Source organism: Zootermopsis nevadensis, unplaced genomic scaffold (assembly GCF_977971745.1).
Source record: "Zootermopsis nevadensis isolate Lab colony 2312 unplaced genomic scaffold, Znev_1.0 Znev_ptg000001l, whole genome shotgun sequence".
NCBI lineage: Eukaryota > Metazoa > Arthropoda > Insecta > Blattodea > Termopsidae > Zootermopsis > Zootermopsis nevadensis.
The window spans coordinates 7,296,720-7,324,494 of record NW_028259133.1 but is presented as its reverse complement, the minus strand read 5'-3'; the positions used below and the strand labels follow the sequence as shown (position 1 = coordinate 7,324,494).

General features: G+C 37.3%; 2 protein-coding genes across 5 annotated transcripts in view; one reads left to right on the top strand and one right to left on the bottom strand.

Annotated features, from left to right (window-relative positions):
• LOC147875187 (uncharacterized) overlaps positions 1-27,775 on the top strand; it is a 107,818-nt gene that overhangs the window by 43,282 nt on the left and 36,761 nt on the right. The gene's annotated exons all lie outside the window — the stretch shown is intronic.
• Positions 157-27,286, bottom strand: LOC110831871 (uncharacterized). 3 transcript variants are annotated; one of them, XR_015533518.1, is made up of 4 exons: positions 26,965-27,286; positions 9,429-9,583; positions 941-1,160; positions 157-572 (listed from the first exon to the last, which is right to left on the bottom strand). XR_015533518.1 is itself a non-coding variant. In XM_087342314.1 (4 exons), exons 1-3 carry the CDS (start codon positions 2,515-2,517, stop codon positions 1,062-1,064), a joined length of 324 nt encoding a protein of 107 aa, XP_087198440.1. In that variant the 5' UTR covers positions 2,518-6,110; the 3' UTR covers positions 157-572; positions 941-1,061. The 3 variants fall into 3 exon arrangements, 1 of the variants encoding a protein (XP_087198440.1); XR_015533517.1 differs by lacking the exon at positions 26,965-27,286 and adding an exon at positions 9,736-10,363; XM_087342314.1 differs by lacking the exons at positions 9,429-9,583; positions 26,965-27,286 and adding exons at positions 2,197-2,257; positions 2,354-6,110.

Here is a 27,775-nt window from a genome sequence, read left to right as displayed (position 1 = left end):
CTTCTGTCAGGTCTGTAAGAACACATTTCATGCGATATACTGACAGCAAGGACCTCTGAAATTTTGGCAAACTTCTACCAGACTACTCAGCGCTATAATCCACAAGACAGTCGCTGCAATAACCTCAAATCCTACTTACTCAGTAATCTGTTCACATTTATGTCTTAAGGTCTGTATAATTGTAGTACTATGATAACACCACATTCTAGTATTAATGAAGTTGATCAAATAATTCCAATATACATTTTAACCTAAATATGTCAAGGGCGAAATGACGTGGATCCCACATGAACAGAATTAAGTAGGAATCCGGTCCTTCGTGGAGAGAAGCAGGCGACTAACCGCCCGAGCTATGGCACAGTCATCATTGTTTAGTGAAAGTTTTATAAAACTTGACGTTTTGTCATTTGCTATAATTACAGCACTTCTGAAGCTATGTTTCAGGATATATATTTGTTAATATGTCATTTATTTATCAACATATTTACACTTGTCTTTTTAGAGCTGGTCTGCCTTCCGTTATGACCTTTACTGTCAGCTGTCTCTCACACCTAGCAACTGAAACTACGAATCTGAAACAAACGAGAGGCATATAAATATAATATAGATAGATAGGGTCAAATAATGTGCATGGACGTCTTTATGAATATTTTTCGTAGTTGTAATATCATTTTTGAACACATTTTTTAAAAGAATATTTGTTTTTGTTGTGTAGTTTCCATTATGCTTAAAGATTCTGCGGCACTGCTGGAAATGTTCCGGGAAATTTGTTCAGTCAATGTTCCCAATCAGATATTCGACTATGTAATCATTTATTCCAACTGCTTATTTTATTCATGCTAAATGAACAATCTGCTTAGAGGTGAAAACGCTTAATGATCTTTTCAAAGTAACTTTATAATATTATGTTACTTGAACCGAGTAAATCAATGGTACTCACACAACGGAAAGTCTGTGCCGGGTGTTGAACCTGGTCCTTCTGAGTACTGAAAGACTTTGTAGTAGAACATGCCACTAGATTGGTAGGTGAAAATGGACCAAGGCATGAACGTAAAATCTCTTCATTGACAGTTGGAAATTACTGGAAGTGGTTGGAGGCGGATTAAAGTCCTGGTTGCTAACTGAGAAGCGATATGTGCGTGGTCCAACAGGCCTGGATCCTGTGGGGTAGAGAATCGATACAGAAGTGTTCCCTGACATAGCGTACGGTGTTGTATGACAAGCTGACAATAGTACTGGCACGTTGGTCCTTAAGCGTGCGCATTATGTCGTAATAGGTCAGGGATGGACAGGGAAACTGCCGTACGGGACAGCATTTCAGATGCACATTATTTTATTAATAAGTCTACCTCAGTGTTTAATGATAATACCCTTTTAATTTATTTTATAATATGATGCTGTACTTCAGGGGTTGTGACGCCGTGTGGACTAGTCGTTAGTTACTCACGTTTCGGGTAAACACACTGCCTCAGTCTTTAGTTGTGAAATATGTTTCTTCGAAGCCTTGACATGTGCCTTCTAGTCTACAGAGCGCCACAACCTACATCATCTTAACCGCCGTGAGAATTTCAAATTTTATAACATGTACACGCTTTAATTATTTTTCCTTCGTATGCACGTTCGTTAATGTTGGAACCAGCCGTTCCTTATTATTAAATGTTATCATAGTTTCACAAAGAAGATTTAGCTCAAGTGGTGACGTGTCCTTTATTTGGAGAGTAACAGGACCGATTCCTACGTGGATACCAGCTATAGTGATTGTCGTTTAATGCGATTTTCGTCAGTCTGACCAGAAAAAAAGCATAATTTTTTATTCCTAGGAATAAGAGAAAAACGGCTCCCTTCCCAATAATTTCCAGTTTATCTTACATAGTCATAATTAAGCATCTTGTTTGATGCTAAACACTGTTGTCAGGTGGTAAGGCGTTGTTAAATAACGTGTAAGTGAACAAAGAGACTATTTAAAAAAACTGGCTCCCTCAGGTCATAATGAACGTGTCCGAAATGTATGCGCGCGTACTCGAATCTCGCTTTCATTTAGAACGTGTAATTTATTTACAAGCACAGAATTTGGTACAGAGAGCGGTTGTGATAATGAAATCACAAAAAGAATGCAAAATTTGCTCTCCCACTTAAACTTTTAAATGACGAAGACCGTTTCAGTAGCCTAAGCTTTGTTTGTTTTAGCGTACTTACATAATTCAGTATATGGACAGAGAAAGTTTTGGTGTCATTTCTTCGAATGTCTCTGAATAACCTGCAGTGAAAAAGGTAGCAAATTTTCATGAAACGTGATACGCAAACATGACATAGAACATTAAACTCGCCACATTCATATTTAATAGAACCCTACCTGAAATTCATGTATTGTGGGTCCCTTGTTACCACGACATGGCGCATCCTCAGGTTGCAGATGGAGGAGAAGGCCCCCAGATATTGAGGGTAGCTGCGAATATGTTGAATAAGCAGTCGTGGATAGCCGACAGGGGGTGGTCCTCCAGCTTGAGATTTGGACATAGGACTAACAACTCCTCACCGTATAAATAATAACTAGTTACAAAATGAAGATTTCTGTCTTCTGGGTTGTTGCGCTGTGTAGTCTGGTCGATGTTAACCAACGTTTCAGAGGTCATACTGCCTCCGTCATCAGGGCGATGAGTATGAAGATTTCTGTCTTCTGAGTTGTTGCGCTGTGAAGTCTGGTCGATGTTTACCAACGTTTCAGAGGTCATAAAAATGTTGTTAGATGATTTCAATGCCAAAGTAGGTAGAGAGGATATTTTGAAACCAGTGGGTGGGAACGAGAGTTTACACGAAAACAGTAGTGATAATGGAGTTAGAGTAGTATATTTTGCCACATTTCAAAATTTAATTGTTAATAGCACAGTGTTCCTATATCGCAGCATTCTGAAATGCATTCCTGGCAAAAAGACACGTAGTCAGATTGACCACATTTGGATGGATAGGAGACAGCATTCAAATGTACTTATATCCGATCTTTTAGGGAGCAGACTGTAATACCGATCATGTCTGGTGGTTGCGAAAGTTAGGGAGAGACTGGCAGTAAGTAAACGAGAAACGAAAAATTCTGATATGGGGAGATTCAAACTCAAGAAACTACAGGAGGTAGAAGGTAAATAACAGTATCAGCTTAAAATATTCTTCTCTCAAGGTTATGTCCATACGTAGACGAAATTATTGGGAATCATCAATGTGGGTTTTGACGTAATAGGTCAACTACTGATCAGATTTTTTGTATTCGTCAGATGATAGAGAAGAAATGGGAGTACAATAAGAGAGTACATGAGATATTCAGAGATTTAAAGAAAGCGTATGATTTAGTTAGAAGGGAAGTATTTTACAGTATTATAATTGAGTTGGTACACCCATGAAACTAGTTAGGCTTATTAAAATGTGTTTAAATGAAACCTTGTCGTGGTGAGGGGGCTCAGTAGTTCCAAGGATCCAGAGAGCGATGCCAGCGGGAGCAACTGTTCGTGGTAGGGTCACCCTTGATGGTAAGGTCGATGGTGAGGAGCGAAGCTAAGATCAATCCTGGTGGAGGGCAGCAGTAACCATCAGTACTGGTTTTGGGCGGAGAAGGAAGCCTTAAGAACAGCCTAATTCCAGGATATCATAGGCGGCAACCATAGATGGTTTCTACGGCTGTGATGCTGTGATGGGGAAGGCAACGAGAAACCAACTCATTATTTATTTCTCCAGGATAATCGTGGATAATGGCTGATGACAAAGCCGACATGATCGTCAACGATCAATGGCGGTCATAGCACCAGAAAGAAAAATATAGAAATGTGAATGTAGGTAAACATTTGTCTGACACGTTTCCTATTCAGAATGGTCTAAAACAAGGAGATGATTTATCGCTATTGCTTTTCAGCTTTGCAAAATTAAGATATTTAGGAGCGAAAGTAGCAAATCAAAATTTTCCACATGAGGAAATTAAGAGCAGAATTAATTTTGGTAATGCTTGCCACCATTCAGATTAGAAACTTCCTATCTGCTGCCTAAAAACATAAAGATTAACATTTAACAATTACAAAACTATAATATTACCTGTAGTTTTGTTTGGATATGAAATTTGGTCTTTGACACTAAAGGAGGAATGTAAATTGATGGGTTTAAGACCCCGGTGGAGAGGAAAATATTGGGACTTAAATGGGGTGAATTACTGGGAAGCTGGAGAAAGTTGCATAATGAGGAAATTCATGAGATGTACTGCTCGCCGAATATAATTAGTCTGATGAGGTCAGGGAGGATAAGATGGACAGGGCATGCATGGGAGAGAAGAGGAATGCATAAGGGTTTTGGTGGCCAAACCAGAAGGAGAGACGACTAGGAAGACCTAGACGTAGGTGGCAGGAGAACATGAAAATGGATGTTAGAGAAGTAGGATAGGGTGATATGGACTGGATTAACCTGGCTCAGTATAGGGACCAGCGGTGGGCTCTTCTGAACAATGTAATGTACTTCGGGTTCCGTTGGAAAATTCTTGGGTGGCTGAGCGACTGTTGGCTTCTCTCGAAGGACTCAGCACCAAGTACTCTACCAGTAATATTCTGAGACACGATCAGGCAATGTTAGGTTATGGATTAGTGATTGAGTAGGCTTATACGTTTTGGTGGTATGCAACCTTTATGTAGGTAATCTTTGTTCGAAATAAAAACTTTGCGACTTGGCAAAAGTACAAATAGGGTTTTCGCTTCATGATTTTCCCATTAAACCTTCGCACATAGGTATGTGAATTAAATAAGGAGAGAGGGTTAAAACACACTATATTTGTAGAAATTACTCTTGTTTACGAAAACCATCAAAGCAACCACAGCAAGAAATTTTCAAATTGTCTTTGAAATTTAAAATGGTTGATATTTGGTACAGAATGAATAATTTATAGTAGTTAGAATATTTTTTATATATGTCTTTATTAAGAGACTTTTTGTTCAGATGCGAGCATTTAAAATTAATTATTTCACATAAATTCTTGTTCAAGTATTTAGCTTCAAAGAATAGTTATGAATTCTGTATTTAATAGGGGTCTAGTTTGCCCCAAGTTTTAAAGTTTGAGCGTCATCTAATTACTACTTAATAGAATAATATAAGAAGTATACATCTGTGTGACGTCGGCAGTCATTTACTTTTATGAAGAAATACCAGACGTTACACAGAAAGGGATATAAGTAACTGCCGTTAAAACACATTTAGGAAACGAAGCTAAAATTAGAAAAATTTATGCGTGATTTAATCACCCTTACAATGTCAGGTGAGGGGTACAGGCAGTGAAGTTCATCATTATGCAATTTTCTTGATGATCCGTCTTCTTCCCGTTTGGGTTCAAATATCTTCCTCAAAACCCTGTTCTCAAAGACCTTCAGTCTGTGTTCCTCCCTCAAAGTGAGAGACCAAGTTTCGAAATCATAAAACACAACTGGCAGAATTACACTTTTGTATATTTTAATCTTTAGTTTTCTTTTGATATGAGACGGGAGGACAAAAGATTTTGGACTGAATTATTGCAAGCATTCTCCGAATTTAATCTGCTCTTGAGTTCGTCATGAAAGTCATTCTGACTTTTTAGTGTCGTTCCCAAGTACTTGAATTTTGTCACATTTTCGAACTATTCTTTAATCTGGTTCTGTCCTTAATTCTGATGCCGAGACATCATACACTTCGTCTGTTCTGTATTTATTTCTAGACCAACATCCCTGCCAGCCATTATGAGTGTTTCTGTATTCGCTTGTATAATATTTATATTATCGCCCAACAGATTAACATCATCAGCATAGACCAAAAGCTGATGTGTCCCATTCAATTGCAAACCCTGCTGCCTGTCTTTGACTTTCCTGGCTGCATATTCTAAGGAAAAATTGAAAACCAGCGGCGAGAGAGCATCTCCCTGTTTCAGGCAATTCTGAATAGGAAATGTATCAGACATATGTTTACCTACACGAATTTTGCTAGTGGTTTTACTTAAACGCGTTTTAATTAGCCTGAATAACTTTTTAGGTACACCAGATTCAAGCAAAATATTGTAAAGAGCTTCTCTTTAACTGAGTCATAGGCTTTCTTGACGTCTATAACTAGTTAACTGACTGTCCCATTGCATTTCCACTTTTTCTGAAGTATCTGGCTAATGGAGAAAATATGATAAGAATCTGCCCGTCACACACAACAAAAGTGTTTTCTTCAACATCAGAGTTTGAATTTAAAAAGCTGTAATGCAACAGATATTATTATGTGAATTAGAGTTTTACTTTCATGCAAAAGTTAACATGTTACCGTAAGTGTATTTCAAAGATATTTTAACTGTACAGATTGTCGAATATTGATACCATCTTTATAGTTTTTATCACAATTACAACAAGATTCTTATATTTTAATTGTGTTTTATTGAAGCATGAACATAACCACACAACAGACCAAAAAACATCGATCAACAATTTTTAATACACTACAAATATTTTTCTTACTTTTAAAATTTTGGGATGGTTTTGACAGTTAGTGTACTGTGTGATGAAATATTTGTTCGCGTTGCACTGTAGGACTGAGGATTCAATACATCTGTCGAACTTCCCTCTGATTTGAATTCCTCGTCCGAAACACAGAAGGCATTAAGAGAGAATGAACTGGGTGTATTCATTGAAATTCCGAACGCGATCACGTAAACATTTTGTGGCAAGGAGCGGTGGAAGGTAGAGTAGGAGGCAGCGAGCAATGCGCTGTAACTACGTCTTTTTACCAATAAATCACTTGAGGTGGCGTAGGACGGATCACGGAGTTACCTCCGCGTGATTTTCTAATATATTTTCTTTACTTGAAAGTAAGATAACTTTTTTCTTCTTTTAAAGGACCACAAGCCATTCTGTAATACCTTTCATGTACAATATGCGTATCTTATTCCGTCTAACGATAAAAGGGAGATTTAAATCTGAAGTAGCTGTCCAAACAGATGCAACTTATAGGCTCATAACATATTTCTTAGTAATGTAATTTCATTGTGGACCTAAATACTAAAGTTGAAGTTCCTCACGAAAGTAATAGAAATGATTTCAGTATTAGTAGCGCAATATTGGGGTTGCGCAGTGATTGAAGAAACATTCAGTTTCAATTATATTGTGCAAATAGACCTGTGTCAATATTTATTGCACTGTCTAGTGTGAATTTTGTGCATTATCAGTTCTAGGTCTGTTATCATGAAAGGCACATCAAGAACTAGGGAGTTCCGCTCAGTGTTTGAGGTGTAAATTTCAAATCTTCAAATACTTATCCAGTAGTCAGAAAGCGTAAAATAGTCTTCGGCTACGGGGTTTGGAATTTCTTATGTCTGTGTCCTCTCTTGCTTTAAAGGGGGCAAACATTTGTAATAAACCATTATGTTGAAACGCCCAATGCACAAAGAATTCGTATAATCTCCTGGTTAACTTATTTGTAATTGCTTTAACAAATTCTCATGAATAAGTGTATGTTATTCCTTGAACCACTGTTTTATCCTTCGCCTTTTCTTCGTTTCCTTGGCAACAACACTTAACTCCAAAATACTGAAACATGCCGTTTTAGTACTCATTGTTTATTTCAGTTAACTGTAGAAGTCACTATTACAGAACGGAGTTAATGCAGTGATTATTGATAGTGCAAAATATTTATTGAGTAACTGTGCAATTAGTATTGTGCGTGTAGGGACCCTTATAATAAAACACAAGTTGCTGCAGCCCTGTAAATGCGTGGGAAAGGGTGCGATAGTTAACGTAACGCGAAGGAAAGGAATTTTCAGTTCTTTATGAAAGCAAATGTTGAAAGAATTAGAGTTTTATAGAGCTTACCTCTAACCCGAACGTTATTTGGCGTATTATGCGAGATTTGTCACTCTTATTGAGTTTATAATTGAGGTTAAATTGTAAGATTCATGGTATTTTTGTCCATTTATTTTAAGTTAATCTTATTTAAAAACGTGGCAGAAGAATTTGCGTAATTTACTTCTAAACTGCGGCTCGACAAGCCACCTATAAGTCGACGGTACAAGCTCAATTGTAATTGTGACAAGCGACGTCTGTTAAAGTTTGGTCTGAGATTGTGGTAACGTGGTTTATCCTAAGAGTTTGGAGATGGAGTTAATTTCTCTTGTTTGGGAAATTTTCACCTGGAGGACTGTTGCCGGAAGTTTTTATTTCTCAATCTATTTAATGTAACATTTGGGTTTTTTCAGGATACAGGTTAGGTCGTGTCCTTGGACCTTCCGCACTGGAGTGTAGGTTCATACGTATATACCCTACTAGATTGATAGAAACTGTCTAGCTAGTCTCACATGTATGTTTATTCACTTCGCTATAAAATATACATATGCTACATACAACCTAAAAGTTTGGTAAAGAAATCCGTTAGTATGTACTGCTCAAACTACGTACGTCATACTGAACACCATTAATAGAAGACTGATTCCACGTGATACGTCTGCACGTGTTTCTCTCTGGCGGAACTTGTAGTAATTGAATCTCTGTATTATAGTGATACATTGCCTGTCAAAGCATCTGTGTTTGATTGATCGATGGCGGCCATCTTATTTTTTATGCGTTTCGGGAAGAACTGGAATCATACCTATTACTTTCATTATTGATAATATCACCCCAAGGAAGTATTCTACATTTCCCTGTGTAACTTAAATTTCTAGAAGGGTTAAAGGAAGTTTCAGTTTCTTAAAACTTGAATTGTGAAAGAACCAAAATGGGTTCGATATTTATAAAGTAAAAAGAAAGCGTTATGTTTATTTTGCATTTAGCATGACAGAAAGCAATGTAAAATTTAGCTGAACTGTCGACTATGTATAAATCGACCCATAAGTCTGAATGAGCTACTTAAAATTAGGAATATTTGTACTTTATTAAGATCGATAGACATATAAATCTTCCTACTCAGTTCCTACCTAGAATATAATTTTTAGGTACAATATTTAAAACTTTCAGTGGTGTGCAATGAACCACTTAACGTTAAAGAAAGACAGTACAATGATTATAATAATAAAGCGAGGAGAGACGACGCAAAAAAAAAGAGTTGTAAATTTCTAATGGGAGAGAAATAGGTTACAATTAATAATGTATTCTACAGTTATCAAATGTAGGAGGAAAAAAGTATAAAAGTTAAAGAAGGCCTCAGACACGATTGTAAGCGACCTTTAACACCTTTTTGCCCATCTATTTTCCTGGAAAAATCAAGAAGACGCACTATGCACACGAGAGACAGAACACGAGAAAATACATATTAGTAAGCAAAAGACCAAGTTCTATTTAAGGTATCATAATTTTTCATATTTTATATTTATGACAACTAATGACATGAGCGTCAGTAATAAGTGCAAGCTGGGAGTTAACATAAAATATTGCCGCTAGCAATGACAATGGCAGTATTTTCTTCATAAATACCTTAGTAAATAATTCTTTGAGTTGTTTCTTCTTCCCTTGCAACAAACAGAAAAACTGCCATCTCTGCTCCCTCCGCGATCGGCCGTCGCTCCTAAAACGGCAGGACAGATTCCACACTCTTCTCCTCCGTACAAAGTTGGCGGAACACTATAAAACTGACAATTATTTCATTACTGCCGCGATAAACATGCGAGGTGAAAATAGTGCCAATGAATTATTAAAATTCAGACACTTGTCTGTAACAGCCGTGCATGACATTTGTTTTCTATCACTGCACAAATTAGCGAGTGAATTATTCGGCATGTACCTTCTCCGTTGTTCACACTGCAATGACATCCGTTGTTGTTCCTTGGATACTTGATACCTCGTCTTTTCTCCTAAACCATTCAACTCTCTTCGCTTTACCTCATTCTTACCGTGGCTGTAATCCGTAACCTTGAAAATATATTTTCTGCAGTCACCAAATTTTTGTTTTAAATTTTTGTCGTAATCGCAATAACAACAACTACATAACGTTTAAATACCAAGTGGATAATCAATATTGTTCATTGACCTTCACAGTCACCATGATTAGATCTGTCTGCTGGCACACAAAACTGACAGATAAGGAAAGTAAACCAATAGAAAATCACAAAGTCTAAACAAATTGTGCTAAGAACAATACGCGAAATTTTGTTTTATATCTTATTATTTTATTTAGTGTTCTGTCTGACGACAAGTCCATATGAACAGGATCCTTCCATCCTTTTCTCGGACTGGGACCTGTTCATATACGTTCTTGGCAGATGATCCAGAAGTGGTTTGCCGTTGCCTTCTTCTGTGTGTGAATGGAGTAATTGTTGGGATGCCACGGAGAAATCGGGGAAGCTCCCGGAGGAAAACTCCGTGTTGCCTAGACCACGGCCTTGCCCAACACAAGTTACAAATTCGGACTTTAAATCAATTCAAGTGAGATATATCGGCTTCATTGGAATACTTTTTCATATTTCATTATCCTTGAAAGTGTCGCCATATTTAAATTCCCATACGACTGTGTATTTTTCTGGTACGAAAGATAAATTAAAAATTAATTACATAACATTACGCCTTTTATGTCCTCTTCCTATTCTAGAGGTCAGCGTGTCTCTGTGCCAGTTGTTACAAACAGTGCTTTCGTTTTTGTCAGGCGAAAGCTGTGGCAGCCTTACAGTAATATAACCTTTATCTCCGCTATAAGAACAGATGTTTGTTTTGCAGCTTCAGCTACTGTTATGCACATTCTCCGTCTTCAATCATTCAACGCTGGATTATCACGCTACGAACTACCTGTCTGTGAAGAAACGTATAAATAGTCTCTGTTAAGAAACTCTTCCCATATGTCAGACAAGTTTAAAAATACACAACCTCTTTACGCAACAGTTGGTGTCACTGCCCTGCAGTCATTATAATAGACAATGTGTTACAATTCAAGATGAAACTCATTCAGTACAGACAGTTTAAGTCACTTAAAAATGTGCTTAGCTCAAAGATTATGATATTCTATGAATGTCTGAATTTGCCTGATTTTATATACATATTTGGCCTACATATCGAGAATGGTGGTACAGAATGAAGTGTAAGTTTCATTCTTAAGAACACTGAAAAACCCATAACACGCATGTTTCTGCGGTAGGGTCTGAAAACAGTAACTGGTTCTCACATTATTTAACGATGTTGTTTCAAGTGCAGAGATTTTCAGTCAAATGAGGTGTCAAGATGATAAGCTGTGATAACCTATTTGGAAGGAGACTGTTTAAGGCAAAATTCCAGCACTCATTTGGTGACATTGAGTAAAATCACGACATAATTGGTATTATTGTCGAACGTTATTACCAAGCACCTCCCGAAATCCTCACTGATAATAACCGATAATTTCATCTACGTAGGCTAAAGCGTTAATCTTGGCAGGTAAACATTGAAATTATTTGATTATTGCTATAACAAGTTTTATCGCCCTTTTTAAAATAGGTGCAATAATAGAATTGACAGGTCTTTATTGGGAAAACAAGTTGGCATATTTAGAAAGTGTTTAAGTCGAACCAGTAGCAAGATTTGAAGCCTTCACGGTGATCGAAAGCAATTATGCCTTCTTGGGCGATCAGCCGTTTAAGTATGGAGTCCCAATCTTACCCTGATAATGGACACAGACAGTCTCCGAAAAGTTGGTTTCTAACTCCGTTCTTTCATGGATGATCGCCCGAGACTTAATTGAAAAGTTCCTTTTCATGCAGCATTTTCTATTCGGAATGTGCTCGAACAAACAGCTTTTGAACTTCGCTTTGAAATACGCCATTATTCATGCAAAACAAATTCAGAAGAGACACAATAGCTTCTGATCTATACTCATGATGGGCGAAACAATTTATATCAGAAAGAAAAACACAAAACTTTATTAAACCCTAGCGAGGAAATTGGTCTGAAAGCAATAATGTGTTTGTCACATCATTAGAAATCACAACGAAATATCGATGTAACAATGTGTGAATACAGTGAATGAGCCCTTGGAAAATGTGACAACATTTATGTGTTTAGGAATGACAGTAAATAATCAAATTGCATTCTGGATGTTCCATGCGTGCTACATTTCCTGATAATCCCAGTCTTCTTGATGTCTCCCTAATAACATTTGAAAGTTTATAGTTATGAAGCTTCGATAGGATCCTCCCCCTCCTAACTTTAGATAATTTCAAAGCTCTATATCCCCTCTCCATCGTATTCTCACACACACTCAATTTATGGTCTTTACTTAAGTTAAAATACCTAGTTTGACACCCACACACATTATTGACTCTGTCAATAGCTCAGATTATGTAGCTTCTTATGAAATGGGAGGAACGTAAAAAGAGAAGCGGTCTTGATATAAGTTAAAGTCCTATCCATGTAGTTGCATAAAGAGACTGAGGAAAACCATGAAAGGCCTCATTTATAAATGCCAATCTTCGGTCCGAGATTTGAACCCGAGCTCTCCTGAATACGAATCAGGAGTGATAACCACTCAATCGAGGATTTTGTTTTTTCTTGAATGTAGTTCCTTAGCACGACTGCTTGAGGAATGATGACGTACATTTAAGTCCTAATAGTAACTGGCCCTTGTCAGTTTCATAGCCACTGAATCATCGTCCTATTGCCGAAGAAGGTTGGAGACCTTTGCTGTATATTTGGCACTGTAAAACATCTGTTCACTGCAACGAACTCTATATAGCACGTGGAAGCCGATGACACTCCAGGGCGAAACCAACTGAAGGGAAAATACTCTGAGTGGCTGCTTCCAAGTCGATAGGAGCAGAGACCTGAACGTATACAAACTGGGTCCGGAGCTAATTACCCTCCTTAGTTGGCTCTTTGTGTGGAAGGAAAGCATGAAACCCTGTTCTCAGTGCCCATTAATATTGAACTCTTGTTTAGAGATTAATGGCAAAATACATATTATGGGAACAGGGAAATCATATCTGGTTCTCTGTCATTTAGATTTCATGGATAGCAGAATGTAAATATACCAGTGGGAAGCTTGCGTCGTGATTACAGAACTACAATAACAAATTTCTTGGAAATTATCCATTGTTCAAATTATAATTAAAAACTACGTTTGGGGATGGGGACTAGATTTCTCGATTGGGCCCAACGAAGTAGATTTTACCTGGGGAGAAAGATAAATTTCGGTCTCCGAAACGGCATTTTAGTTAAAATTAGATTGTTGCATTAATACGCCATCGTCACAAACCTTTATTTTTAATGATCATCGAATGTCTGCCCAAATATTTTCCTTTCTGAGTAAAGGAGACAAAAACAGTGGTGACATAGTTTTGTTCTGAAGTGTTTGCTTCGAAAGATATGTGTATTCTGAATTAAACATTTCGATGTCTTTCAGTGATGCTATTCAAGTACCGCATAAGTTTTCGTAAAAAGAGTAAGGTAGTATTGACAAACCTGATTTTGAAAATGTCTGCTGTTGTGTTAAATTCTTTGTGATAGCCTAGTTAATTGATGTTTTATTTTAGTGTCCAGAAATAAAACTGTACTGAAACCATACTTCAGCAACAAATATTTCACTTCATAAATAATTTCCTTCAGTATCAGAATTCAAGATAACTACTGTTACAAACTCATAATTTTATTAGACGATGAATCGCATAGAGATTATGAGACAATCTAGACGTTATTTATTCAGATACATAAAATGCTAATGATAATACTGGGATAGACCCGTTCTTCAAGTGCCTGAGCACTGCGGGTCCCAACTTTTCGTTGGCTTGATCTAAGGACATTCGGTAGGACTCCTTGGACGAGGGATCGGCCCGTCGCAAGGCCTCTACCTGTACACAGGACAGCACAACACAGAAAAACGCGGACATACAACCATGGCTTGAGTGGGATTCGAATCCAAGGTCCCAGTGACCGAGCGGCACAAGACCCACCCCTCAGACCGCGCGGCCACTGCGGACCCCTTCTAATGATAATAGACGTCCTTTATATAAGCACACACAAACACACACACGCAAATATATACATATATACAGAGCGATTCCGCATTAAACGTACATATTTTAATTGTTAGTAGCACAAGATAACAACAAACAAACACAATTTTCATTTTAACGCGAGTCCGCAAATTCTTAGTTTTCAAGTTGGAGTCCGTCTTAATGCTGAAATTTTGACTGGCAAAGCGCCTGGTGAGCATAACTAGTGACAGTACTCACTGCACTGCAGTACGTCAAATTGCCTCCCGCTCAGTGGTGGCGCATACTATTATTACTGCAACGTCGTTCACAAAAGGAGCATCAGAAGTGGCTCTCATCATAGTCACCATCTGTGTGACTGCACTAACTTCCCTTCTGCGCTTGATGGCTGGCAAGGTCTGAGGCCTGTCACTTGTGCTGTTGAAGATTGGTGAGGTTAAAGACTTTCGTCGACACAGAAGTTATTGCAGCTGGAAAGTGACCGTGACTAACGACATGTGGTGCACAACTAATGCTCTGTTTTCGTACGAAGTTTCAATAATAATGCCACCACTGTGTGGTAGGCAATTTGACGTACAGCCGTGCATCGTGTGTTCAGCAACGACATTCTTTGTCCTTCAAAGTGCAGGATAAAAAAGGGCCCAAACTTGAAAACAGAGGATTTGCGGGCCCATGTTTATATGAACGTACATAAATAATTTTGACACACAGTTCACCTCTAAATTTGTACGTCGAATATTGAATGACTCTGTATGTAAATACATGTACAATTTTCGTGAGATCGCATCAAACTTGACACTTATCCGGAAGAGGCAGAATTTCCCCCTTTCTTCGTATTTAAGTCCTTCTTGAGGAGACAAGAAGCGCTCGAAATATTGAAACGCGTGTCGCTTATCCTTTTCTTTCAACAAACTGAAATGCAGAGTTCTGTAAGGCATAGGCGTAATCAGGGCATCACTAATAGATTAAGTGAAACAGATTTGCTGCCTATTTAGGAATTTTCTCTGGTGCCTGATTTTGATCAAATGAATTATATAAATATTTTGATATAAAAACATCGACTTTCATTTCTAGAGCTTCAATATGGGTGCAAATAAGTTTTTTTATGGTTTATTTAACGATTCTGTCAGTAGCTCGCTATGTGGCGTCATGTGTTAGTGTGTGTAATAACTCATTCACTCTATGGTGCAGGATTTTTTGAAGTTGATTGTATACTGGGCTTGTCAAAGAATACCCACTGTCTTTATGAAACGCAAAGGTTCATCACCATGTTCACAATAGCCCGCAACGGACTCCATCCTGAGCCAGCTGTATCCAATTCGCTCCATCTATTCCAATGTCCTTAGGTCCATCTTAATGTCATCCTCTCACCTACGCCTAGGTTTTCCTTGTGGTCTCTTCCCTTCAGCCCTCTCAACCAATACCTTGTAAACACCCATCCTCCTCAATTTAAATGTGGCCCGCAGGCTGGATGCTTCGCGTTAAAAGAATTTAGCCTGCTTCGTGACTTCTTTAAGCTTTATTAATTTTTTCGTATGTATTAAACGATAGCGCATCGTAATCGCAAAAAATAAATCTAAACATTTACGGAATTCCAAGTTTTGATGTATGTATGTACATAGTGTTACTAGTGTAATTTACTATACCTACAAATTGGTGAGACGCTACTCCAGAGGTGGTATAATTCATGAAAGCGCCAGTCAGATTTCAGCATGTCATCTCCTAGTTAATTATCAACCATAAAGTAATATCGTGTTTAAGATAATGTACAAATTATGGTCAGTGAACATGAACAGTGGATAACTGTTGCAGTTTTTGAAGTTCTGAATGTTCCTGGCGAGGCTCTTCTGCCTGCTGTCATATAGGAATAGCCCCAATGTGGCCCCTGGATAAAAATAATTGCGTACCCTGGAGCTATGGCGTACTAAAATTACATTACGAAACTCTGATATTAAATCCGAACCGTTTGTAAATGTAGCCTGCCTCGCTGATGATGTTTCACTACGTAGACAAACAGTGTGTGAAGGCAGTTGAATTGCTTTGTTAGACGACGATGTACTGATAATGGCTGTGGGAACGACAATGCGCTTGAAAGTAACAAGTTTTTTTTTGCATTCATAACAAAACACAACTCGATATTAACCAGAATGTATCTAATGTTTTTTTCTCATTGCTCTGTCTCTCGTATTCTTTTGCTGTTTCCATATACTTCTATCGGCTTCTGGTTTGAGTGTGAATTATTTAGTGCATGATTTTTTTTAAAGATGATTCATAAAATGGATTAAACGAATTCGTAGGCCTACAGTGCTTGTCTTTCACACTTTATTTCTCTCTGTGTTTTCTAACTTCGGAGATATATGTAAACGAAAGATAAAAATTTAAATTCAAATTCAGTATTTAGTTCAAGTTTGTATGCTACTTGTTTCCAGCGAAAACAGGAACCACGCTTTTCTTTTGCCTCACGTTTCAGTTTGCTTAGACATTTTCCTTCAACGGAAGAATACCATGAATTAAACTTCACAGATGTACACTTGCATATTATAGCTTTTTCGTTTAAAGTAGGTAGCTTTATTGACAATTTGACGGAACTACTGTAGCTGTTTCGTGTCGCGTCTGCCTTTGAAGCACGTCATACCCTCATTGTGTCGGAGTAAAACCTTTAGCACCCATATGAAGATGTGTTTAAATTGTTTGCAGAAAGATTTGTTCAGATCGACGGTTAAATATTAACATGTCTAAACTTGGGTTACATAAAATTTAGCCCCCACAATCATAACCATAAATGTTTTGTTACACACAGTATTTTATAGTTAAATAAAATTGTGTAAAATTTAACACGTTAAATATTTTGTATTACAACGAATGTCTGAAAAGTATGAGAAACCAGGGTGATGGCAACCACTTGACGCCGTGAGAACCTGAGATCATACCGACCTTAGTCTAATTTGAAAAATTTTGTATTGCATTATTGACACACAAAGCGTTTTAAATCTCAGGGCAACTTTGGACAAGTCTCGACCGGCACCTCACTAAGTGCCTGAGTTATTACCGTAGTCTGTAAAAGAGAATGAAGAAACAATACAATCAAATAACTCACAGCTGTCTCATGCGATTCGACGTTATGTAACCAGTGCGACTGATATAGTGTTGTTAAAGAACCGACAAGTAACATACCCCACAACCTAATTTTTTACTTTCTGGATCATGGATTTCTTTTAAATAGTAAAAATCAATTTTTTTCCTCAAAGAAAACACAGCGTATCTCCATTATAAATTAAAGTTGGTTAACACTGCTTAGGAAGTGAGCGTTGTTTATCTTATACTGACAGTATCCGTCAAAATTTAACGTTTTTTTTAAAAATATGTGTATTTACGATACACCTGAATAAATCTTCAGTTGATAGACTGAAATCTTAATAACGCATCAAAATGTATTTAACATTTCTTCTAAGACATGCTACGTTGCATGGAGACCTCGTATCTAATTTTAGAAATAAACTAAAATAGATAATTATCCGGGGGGTTTATCAGAATAGGAACATTGTTTTCTACCACCCGCTCTTTTATGGGCAAGTATTTTAGACACGCCTGTTTCTGTTATTCAAAACAGAAAATGTCGGCACTTTTGCCGGGGTTTGTTATCTGTCATTTTCTATAACGAGAAGTTGTTCAACTTCTTTGGACACACCTGTACCTGATTTTCTAATTAGGCAAAATTCAGTAGTTTTCCCGGCATTGTTTCTGAAAAGGGATTATTGTGTGTATTTACCATTTCTTGGACTATGCGCTGTTTCGAAGAAAAGCACCACTGTAGAAGTTTTGGACATCCATGTGTCTAATTTTCAAAATAGAAGAATCTATAATTTTATCCAGATTGTCTTTGCAAAAGGTATTTGTCATGTACTTATTCTTTCTACGACTTGTCGTTTGGGAGAAACCCTTCATTGAAGATTTCTGTCTTCTGGGTTATTGCGCTGTGTAGTCTGGTCGATGTTAACCAACGTTTCAGAGGTCATACTGCCTCCGTCATCATCGCCCTGATGACGGAGGCAGTATGACCTCTGAAACGTTGGTAAACATCGACCAGACTACACAGCGCAACAACCCCGAAGACAGAAATCTTCATACTCATCGCCCTAATGACGGAGGCAGTATGACCTCTGAAACGTTGGTTAACATCGACCAGACTACACAGCGCAATAACCCAGAAGACAGAAATCTTCATACTCACCGCTGTGAGAACCTCAAGTCTTACAAACCCTTCATTGTTTACGTTCTTTGTAATTCTCTGAGACTAATTTTCGCAATGAAACATAGTCTATAATTTTTCGGGATTTTTTTCCTCCATGAGTAACACATTTCTTATTTATAATTTTTCTCCTACGACAAAACGTTGCATACGTTTTTGGACATTCCTGTGCTCAATTTGTCAAGTAGAACCAAACCTATACTTTTCCCGGAATTGTCTCTCCAGAAAGAACATTACATTACTACCTTCCTTACAAAGCATCTGTGTATATGTTTTGGACACATATGGGCCTAATTTTCAAAATAAAAAAGGTATGTAATTTATTTTGGGATTGTCTCTCCGAAAATAACACATCTTTTTTATTTTTATGACGCCCTGTTTTGAAAAACTGTGGTCATGTGCAAGCTTTCAGACATCTCTGTCTTTGATTTTCAAGATAGAAAATAGTAGATAATTTTACCGAGTATGTGTCTCCTAGCAACAGTTTTTGTATTTACCTTTCTCTTTACGCTTTGTTTGCAAGGAACAGGGTGAGGCTGACAGACAAGCAGATTGTTTGAGATTGTATATCTGGATTCTGTGAATCGTATGAAACGCGTAAATACATTCTGATAACACAGAACCCCTTGTTTTGTGCCTGGTGCAGTGTTGTTATAAAATCGTTTTGTTATACACAATTCAAGTATTCTCTTAACCCTGCATACACAACGTTTTAACTTCCTGGTTTTAAATCCTGTCACAACGAGATAAAAATGTTCCTGGATAATTCTTCTTGATTAATACGTACTCGAAGATTTCTGTCTTCTGGGTTATTGCGCCGTGTAGTCTGGTAGATGTTTACCAACGTTTCAGAGGTCATACTGCCTCCGTCATCAGGGCAGAAAACTTCTTACTCACCCCTGTGATACCCTCAAATCATAATATATACTCATTTCGTACGTGGATTCATAGCTCGCCAATGTTACACATTGTATTCTGTTGTGCTAAGTAAAGGCAATGTTGTTCTATTTACTAATTACGCATTCATTATGTTTGATAGCTGGTTAGAACAGGGGTAATATGTGAAACGATAATAAAATGTTTTCTGACTCACTAGTACTTGAATGGTTTCATCACGTATCCTCAGAACTTCACTATTTCAGAGCTCCAAAGCATGCTGGATTGTAATTTGTGTAAACCTGCAGTCATTTTAAGGCAAGATTAATTTAGATGTGCTTGAAGTGGGTTTACTAGGAAGGGTGATATAAACCTTACAATCAGCCATGCTTAAAGTTTCCTTCTCCTTCCTTCAGACCACTGACGTTTAATTTATGGAAATTGTGCTTTAGGTTTGCTGCCTTCTTTATTTGTGTTATCCTTCACTTCTCCTACTTTTATATCTACGTATGCAACTGGCTTATTTATAGATCCCGTAATGACGTCAGCAATTCTCAGCGTGGGTGGGGCACTGGCCTGCCTGTACCCGGACACGCGCCAAAACTGAATCACTACCCCCACCACTGAACCATCCCATTAAACATGAGACTGTCAAGTTCAATTGACTAAAAACGTTTGTCTTTTAAAAAGGCAAGTAAAAATAACGCTCAGACCGTTGTTGCAGTCAACTCTGTTAACATGTTACCCAAGAATAATTTAAGTAAAATCAAAATTAAATTAAATTAAATTAAAGTAATTAACTCATTCATTCAAGTAAATTGTATAAACTGCTTTGCATCTTCCTTATAGGTTAATTTCTAATTACCAATGCAATAAATTTTGGATCCAGGACCTAAACTAATTTTATTTTTTAATATTTTGTATATCGTCCTTACTTTCTTTCTATTAGCATTCAGTTTTTTGAATACTCACCAAGTCATAACGACGTATCTTTATTACATGAGTATTCATAAGGAAGACAGTATTTTAGTATGACTAAATCCAAATCACAATTGTTGTTAATTTTATTTAAATTATTATAAAAATTATGGAGGATTTTACATAATTGAGTATTAAATTAGGGGCTTGGTTTCTGAGATATGAGATGTTTCAGAGTCAGCAATCGAAAGAGAATTTGTAACCATAATTTTTTAAAAAAGAAATGAATTTACAGTTGTCATAAGCACTGTATACATCACTGAAAATGTCTTAGTTTCTCAAGGTGATGAGAATCAAGATGCCTGTCTTCTGGGTCGTATGATATTGACCGGCATTTCAATGGAGTGTACTGATGATGGAGTCATTCCCTGTGACGTCGGTGATATCTTCAATTATATTTAGTGTAGGTGAAATGCCATGTTGGTTAGCTATCACGGAGCTAAGTAATGTATAAAGTTGCCTATGTATTCATGATAGCAAAGGTGATGTTAAATGATGTTCTCTAGCAAGATTCAAATTTGCACCTTTCGAATACAAAAGAAGAGTAGAAGCACTGAGCCTGTTGCAGTGTTTTCTGAGAAATATTAATATAATTGCCACAGAAGCTGTAAACTTATACTTGTGTTCTTTCCATATAGTAGCATTTGAAATTATAATCTGGTGTAAATAGTTTATGAATCGATAATATGCTCATTCCCGTCAGTACAATAGAATGTTTCTGTGTATAGGCTAATCTATCTAGTAAAATACTATTTGTAAGCCATAACTAATGTAACTGTAAGAAATTATGACGCAAATGTGTTCTTGCAATTATTAACTGAAGTTTTCCATACGCCGGAGAGCAGTTGCACATTTAATAACGTCCTTGAGATTGTGGTCAGTTCTATAGTTGAGCTCAGACTCAGTAGTATTGATTGAAACCGATTTGCTTTATTCCAGCAACACTCAACACGTTTAAAAAATATTTTTCAGTTGAAAGATTCAATAAGCCTGGAAGAAGGGTTTAGAACATAAAAGAAATGAAATACAGAAAACCAGGTCACTGGCACCATTATAGAGTTCTGCACATTGTTTCGTTAAAACGACTGCAGTTAAAGGATTTTTTCCAGTTGTGTTAAATATGTGATGTCGATGGAGACTCACAGGTTTCAAGAAATATAACTTACGTACTTGCGATTATATTAATGTTAATGCATCGTAATATTTTAATGCTGAATAGAATTATTTATATACTGAATCACATTCATTATCAGTAACAATGAATAAAACTTACTCTGGCACAAATTACAATCTACTTTATCCCAACAAAGTGTTTCGTCGAAACCATCACCTTGCTTTCATGTTGAAACTTTTGTATTTTCTTCAACAAAGAAAACAATGTAACATTGTCTGGTCACTCCATTAAACCTGATATGAAAACAAAACTAATGTAGGCCTATTGTTAAAACGCTAATCTCACTAATTGAAGTAGTTGCTCATTGTTTCATCACCATCATTTATCATCATATCGAAAAAAATTTAATTAAAAGCTATATACCTCACTGATATGTAGGCATTTTATGTCGTGTAGTCTACATGTGGATATGTTTTCCAGAAGCATGGTGAAGTTCGATTTCAGATTCACGTGAAGCAGACAATTAAATGAAAGGAATCAAAATGAAATTTTACCAGAAAATTTCAGTGCAGACGGAACTGAAACACCGAATGTCACCGTTTAAAACAGTGAACGAATTTCGCGGCAGAATTGTCATATCTTCTGCTTTGGGTTCAGGAGGTTCCGGGTTTATGTCTCGTCGCGGAGACCGGGTTTTTAGAGTTTTTCCTCAGTGCCTATAGGCATACACCGCGGTAGTATCTTAAACTAGGCCATGACCGCTCTCTTCCATGTCCTTACAAATTCTTTAGTTCTTTTGAATAAAAAATTTCTTGGATATTATCCATCGTCTAGTAGAATAAAATATGAAACGACGTTTCGGAGATGGGGCTCTATCTCCATCTTCAGGTACCTACTCAGTTGGGCCCAATAGATAGGGATTAGCTCTATGTATTGGGTCCAACTGAGTAGGTACCTAATGACGGAGATAGAGCCCTGTCTCCGAAACGTCGTTTTATATTTTATTTTACTAGACGATGGATAATATCCAAGAAAATTTTTATTCAAATGACTCATCACCATCGTCAATAACTTTTAGATTTGATATCGTTATTTCTTTATTCTCCTATCATTTTATGCCATACAATCTAAGATACCGACGAAATTGTTATACAAATAAATAAAAAAGTGACTTGCCCATATAAAAGCGACTGCACTTCGCTCCTCTTAGTTTATTTTCTATTAAAAAAACAAGTAGCGCGTTTTAGAGCCAGGAATTCAGCAACTGCGTTCGATAAAAAGCAAATTCGCATTTTTTTAAAAATAAAAAGTATATGCATTGTACTGTGTTGTATGATTGACATTCGATGGTTTTGAACGGGGTGTCATGTAAAACTCCATCGCGTGCCGTAAATTTTCTATCACTCGCAAAATATTTTGTTACAGTCGACGAGTTACAGTAGCTACTGCTCTCAATATGTTCTGTATGGCTGCTAGAAATGAGATAAACTCTTGAGTACACACAGACTGGCTTTTGTTTAGGCCTTCTCTGACAGTTGGATGTGTTGCCTACCCTCAGGACGAGAGAGCGCTTCTGAATACTGCTTGAAGGGAAAACTTTTACAAAAGCAGTTGGCTCCGGTACAGTTTGGAGAAACAGGGTATGCCTACTGTTGTGTTCTAATAATACGTGCAAAGACGTGTTTGATTCTCCGAAGAAACACTTCGGTCGTATTCTATCGGTTAGATAACCACATGTTTGGCAAGTGAATGAGGGACGACTGTACAGTGCGATTAATCGAAACAGGTCACTCATATACATTTTACATACTGAATACAAGAAATTAATGGGTAGTGACATTTTTAGTAACACAATTGGTGAATTATCATATTCAGAAATTGTAGCCTGCATGTGTGCATTTCTGAACGTTCTCTTACTGTGGTTGATTTATCATGTTGCATATTGTGCATCGTCTCATGTAAATTTTATGTAAACGACGGTTTAAATTTGACTCGGTTTCCTTCTCCCAGCAGTTGGTTGTAACTTCACGGCCAGAATTTGTTATCCTGAAAATTTAAGGTTGGTAGCAATGATTAAAATTGAATCCGAGACCTTTGAACTAGACAGATAAGCCTGTATTGCGGTAATCGTATTAGTCTAGTATTTAAAAGGCCCCTATTTTGAGGCCAACAGCAGCAATTAGTTGTGAACCAAACCAATGATTTTTTTAATATAGTGATAACCAACCTATTCTGAAGACTAGGTAAGACCAGTCTGTCGAAACGACCTGTCTCCGAGTCAAATATACCCCCAAATGGGCCATGTTAACATAATTTTGATGTAATGAATATTTGTGTATTAAATCTAAAGGTCGTCTTTCTGTAAACGTGGGTAAAAAATGAACTACGCATAGCACAGTCTCGATTTGTTAAAATAAAATATTTTATTAATCAGTTTAAAATTGCGCATTCACCAAAACAAAGTCCGGAATCCCTACAATACTTCCCTGAAATTTGTAGGTAACATGCATAAAAAACTAATTCAGAGCAGGTTGAAAATTCGTGCGAAAAATCAAGTATCTCTCTAGAAACTCATTAGCATTTCTGAGCTTCTCGACTAAAAGTCCAGGAACTTGGGGAACATTTAAAAACACGTTCCGGCTTTATTCACCTCGTATATAGAGGCGAATCAAGGTAAAGTAGGAAACCTTAAAAATTCAGTTTTTCAGTAAAGGCGAAAAACAATTTTGTAGTCAAAAAGGAACAATTATTGCATGTTCATTTCTGCTCGTCACCTTGAGAACCTCAAACCTCGCAATTTTATACAATTTACGAACATGACACAGTTATGAGCTCTGTCACAAAATGATACAGAATAAATCCCTTATCATGTATCCTATTTACAACTGAGTAGTAGGATATAGGCCTACAGTTGACAAGAATCAAACTAAGAACATAAAGGAATGCTAACGTATTCTATAAGCTGAGAGTGTTCTGTTAAATGTATAAACCACAAGAGATAGACAGTTCATGTTTACATTATTATTATGGACACTATTGCTGTAATGCGTAGTTAATATTTTGACAATATTACGGTTCACGTTTTGCGCTTTCGGAGCGAAAAGTCTAAAAAATGCGCTAATAATTACCTTCAATCTGTCTGTTCCCATGTAACAGTTTGAGAAAAATTAATTGGATTTTCATAGTTTGACAGACCAATAAGATAGTTTTACTAGAAGTTGTCGACACAGTACAGTTGTAGTTAAAATGAGACAGTAATATCGGACACTTTACACGAAGTCATACGTGCCTTTCTGCGCATTTCTCGAGCATAAGTCACGTTAATGTTGCTAAATATTTATCGGAGCGTAAACAGAATTTGGAGAGAGAAATGAAACACACGTTCTATTCCAAGTACACATTCTTTCTCTAAGGATTACGATTTTTGAGATAGTTAAATGAAAGATATATTTATGCTGTGTATCACAATAGCAGAAGAAATTATTGATGATTTTGGTCAAATTCGAGGACTTTTCTTATCACGTAGTCTGTTTAAGCTATTTGTAAGTTATAATAAAACGTTAGCGTGCTCAAATTGAAAATACTGAGCCACTGATAGAGCGAATGCCTCACAATTATTATGTCCCACTTAAATTTCCTATCTTTCTGCTACAAGTGTAAAATCTTGTGTTGTCGGAACATAATTTGGCCTATACAGTCAAATTTTGAATTTGACTTTCCTTCATTAATGCACCGCACACTACGAACTCAGTATTATCCCCGAAATTAAATGTAAGATAATTATGGACAATGATAATTGTGATAAGTATATTGAAAATTTTATTGGTGTTTGGCAACGATATTATAAATGCCTTCTTTGTTTAGCAACCGCAAAGTATACAGTACTTAACTGCATAGAGGCCTTTTACAGAAGCTAGCAGTCGCTCAGCTGCTAAGAAATTCCCTTTCCTATATCGTAGAACCCGAGCGTTAATTACCGTGTTAATAAGAGATTGCACTGGCAGCTATACTGAGCCACATGAATCCAACCCACATTTCTTTAAGATTCGTTTAATATATCCGCACTTACCTCTTCCAAGTCTTCTTTTACATTCACGTTTTCCGTCTCATCTCCCTTGTCTTGTTCACTTTTCTACAGACACTTGCTTTCTCTTGGTTTCATATATTATTTCTGATTATGAAGGCAATGAATACCTCTGAAACGTCGGTCAGTTTCTACGAAAGTACACGGCGCAACATTCCTGAAGACATATTCATATCAGCTGCCGTGAGAACCTGAAATCTCACTTCTTAATGGGTTTATTTGTAGCTGTTATATGACATATATCTGTTGCGGTTTGTCACACTGCGCAAAGGCAGTAATTGAAACAGATTTTGCAGGCACAACCATGCGGATCAGAACGCTGTCATTTTCCACTAGCTGAAAGCTTTACGAAACTCTCAACATCTGCAACTTTGTCCATGTTAACTGCATAACGTTGTTATTAGCCGAGAGTAAGGCTAAATTTATCTCGACTGGATCAGTGTCTATTTATAGGCCTATCTTTTATAAAGATCCGAAGGGACAGAGCTTTGAGTCCAGAAATGGAGTTTTAATTGACTGTCTTCTCCTTCTGATACTATTACGGACTTGTCATACGGAGTGTAGATTCGGTTTTTTCTTAAATTCAGCAAAACAGTAAGGCATTTAAAGGTGACATTTAAAGTTCTCATTGCGATACTGACCGACGTTTCAGAGGATCTTATTGCCTCCATCATCAGGGTGACGAGTCATCATCCTGATGATGGAGGCAGTAAGATCCTCTAAAACCTTGGTCACTACCTACAAGGCTACACGGCTCAACATCGAAGAAGGACTTCAAGGGCTGTAACATCTTGAAACCTTTTTATCTCCAGTTAGGCCTGCTGGCTTCTTATAGATTGCTAATATAGAATTCATTGTATTAAACAACGAGCAACCTGTCAGGGTATCCAGAAACCAATTTGTATTGAGAATTACTGTTACACCATAGTCCTCATTTCCTATTAGATTATCATTAAAGTAGATCATCTGGAGCACATTAAAACGCCTGAGTTTAATCAAATTTGGGAACACATTAACGCAACCGTTGGTCTGCCGCTTGGATTTCAACACGCAGGCTACACCTTAGTTCCAGACTTGCGATTGCCTTTAAAGTGAGTGTATCTTGATACCACTTCATACAAGAAACTCCTTATTGTTTCATAAGCTATCCGGTAGATATGCTGTTCTTTTCCAGACCTTAAGAGGGTACATCATTTGAGCCGTCAACTCCCGTGTTGTATTCTTAAGTTTCAATTTTCCGGCCGAATAATTATATATTTGGCGATTGGTCCGAATAACCTGCCCGTTTATATTTCCGAACTTTGCGGTCGAGTGGTTTTCACTGCTGCTTTGTATCGGGACATCTCGCGTTCAATTTTCAGCCCTGAGACCGGCTATGCCGAGGATTTCTGTAGTTTTTCTCACCATCTCGATAGCATGTTCTTACCTTCCTCATCTTTGACATTCATCCTTAAATAAATTATTTCTCACTGTCTACTCAAAACCTGTGATACTGAAAAAGCACAGTTCAAATAAACCAGCACTGAAAATCCCTTCCTTTATTTCTCTCTACTTGTGGTGGCTAGGTGATTGTTGACAATATAAAAACAGATTAGACTTACACAGAAGGCAATGACGACTCGTTACGACGGTGTCGTATTCAAATGACAGAAAAGCTAGGACAGATATGCTGAAATTTTCTAATATCATCTGCATATAAAGCAGCCAAATGCAGCACTAGAAAAAATGCATATTATATTTTAGAACGCTTGTTCATTTACCTGAGTTTGTTCGACGATAGGCCCATGGATCCAAATTGAATCAAACCTATACACTTTCTTGTATTGTACAAAGGAACCTCCTTTCGAAGATGACTGTCTTCTAGGTTGTTGCACCGTGTAATCCAGTTCTATTAGACTACACGGCGCAAAAATCCAGAAGACATCTTGACTCACCGCCGCGAAAAACTCAAATCTTACTTCTGAACCTCCTCTCAACTTTAACGAATTCGGGACTCACCATATGCAAGCCATTGTTCTGCTCCGTATAAATCTCGCCCCAGTTACGTAAGAGAAGAATAGTAACGGGTGACTAAAATACTCTGTCCTTTTGTTTCAAAACTCACAAATAGATTATGACCACATGGCTTCTGGTTTGAGTCCGATTTGGGCCTTTGCAATTTGTCTACTGGAACATGTACGTGGCTTGTTGCCAAGCAATAAAAGAAGTCAAATGCTAGACATAAAAGTTACTAAATCGGCAACCAGTTGAATGATTCTGAGAAGCCAGAATCGTGCACCTGCAACCTTATTGGAACACGCCAGCAGCCATCTACGTGCCAAGAAATATCCCACCTCACTCACCCGTTCTAGTATACTACAGTTCGTAATAAATCCTGGAAGATTAATAACAAGCACTCCCTTCTGCTCCTCCCACTCCATTACCCAACTTGCTCATTCAGAAAGACAACGTCTAATATCAGGATCCTTGAATTTACTAACCGCATTCTTTCCAGATCTGATAATATTTTATAGGCCAACAGTACCGAAAGAAACGAATGTCTTGGTCGACTGCTCGAGTGGTTAACACTCC

Bases quoted from the DNA above. Each gene is read 5' to 3' on its own strand.
- LOC110831871 (XM_087342314.1), bottom strand. From the start codon at position 2,517: ATGTCCAAATCTCAAGCTGGAGGACCACCCCCTGTCGGCTATCCACGA. The intron at 2,258-2,353 runs GTAGGGTTCTAT...TTTTCACTGCAG, and splicing joins CCACAATACATGAATTTCAG to GTTATTCAGAGACATTCGAA. The intron at 1,161-2,196 runs GTAAGTACGCTA...TCTACCCCACAG, and splicing joins CTGTCCATATACTGAATTAT to GATCCAGGCCTGTTGGACCA.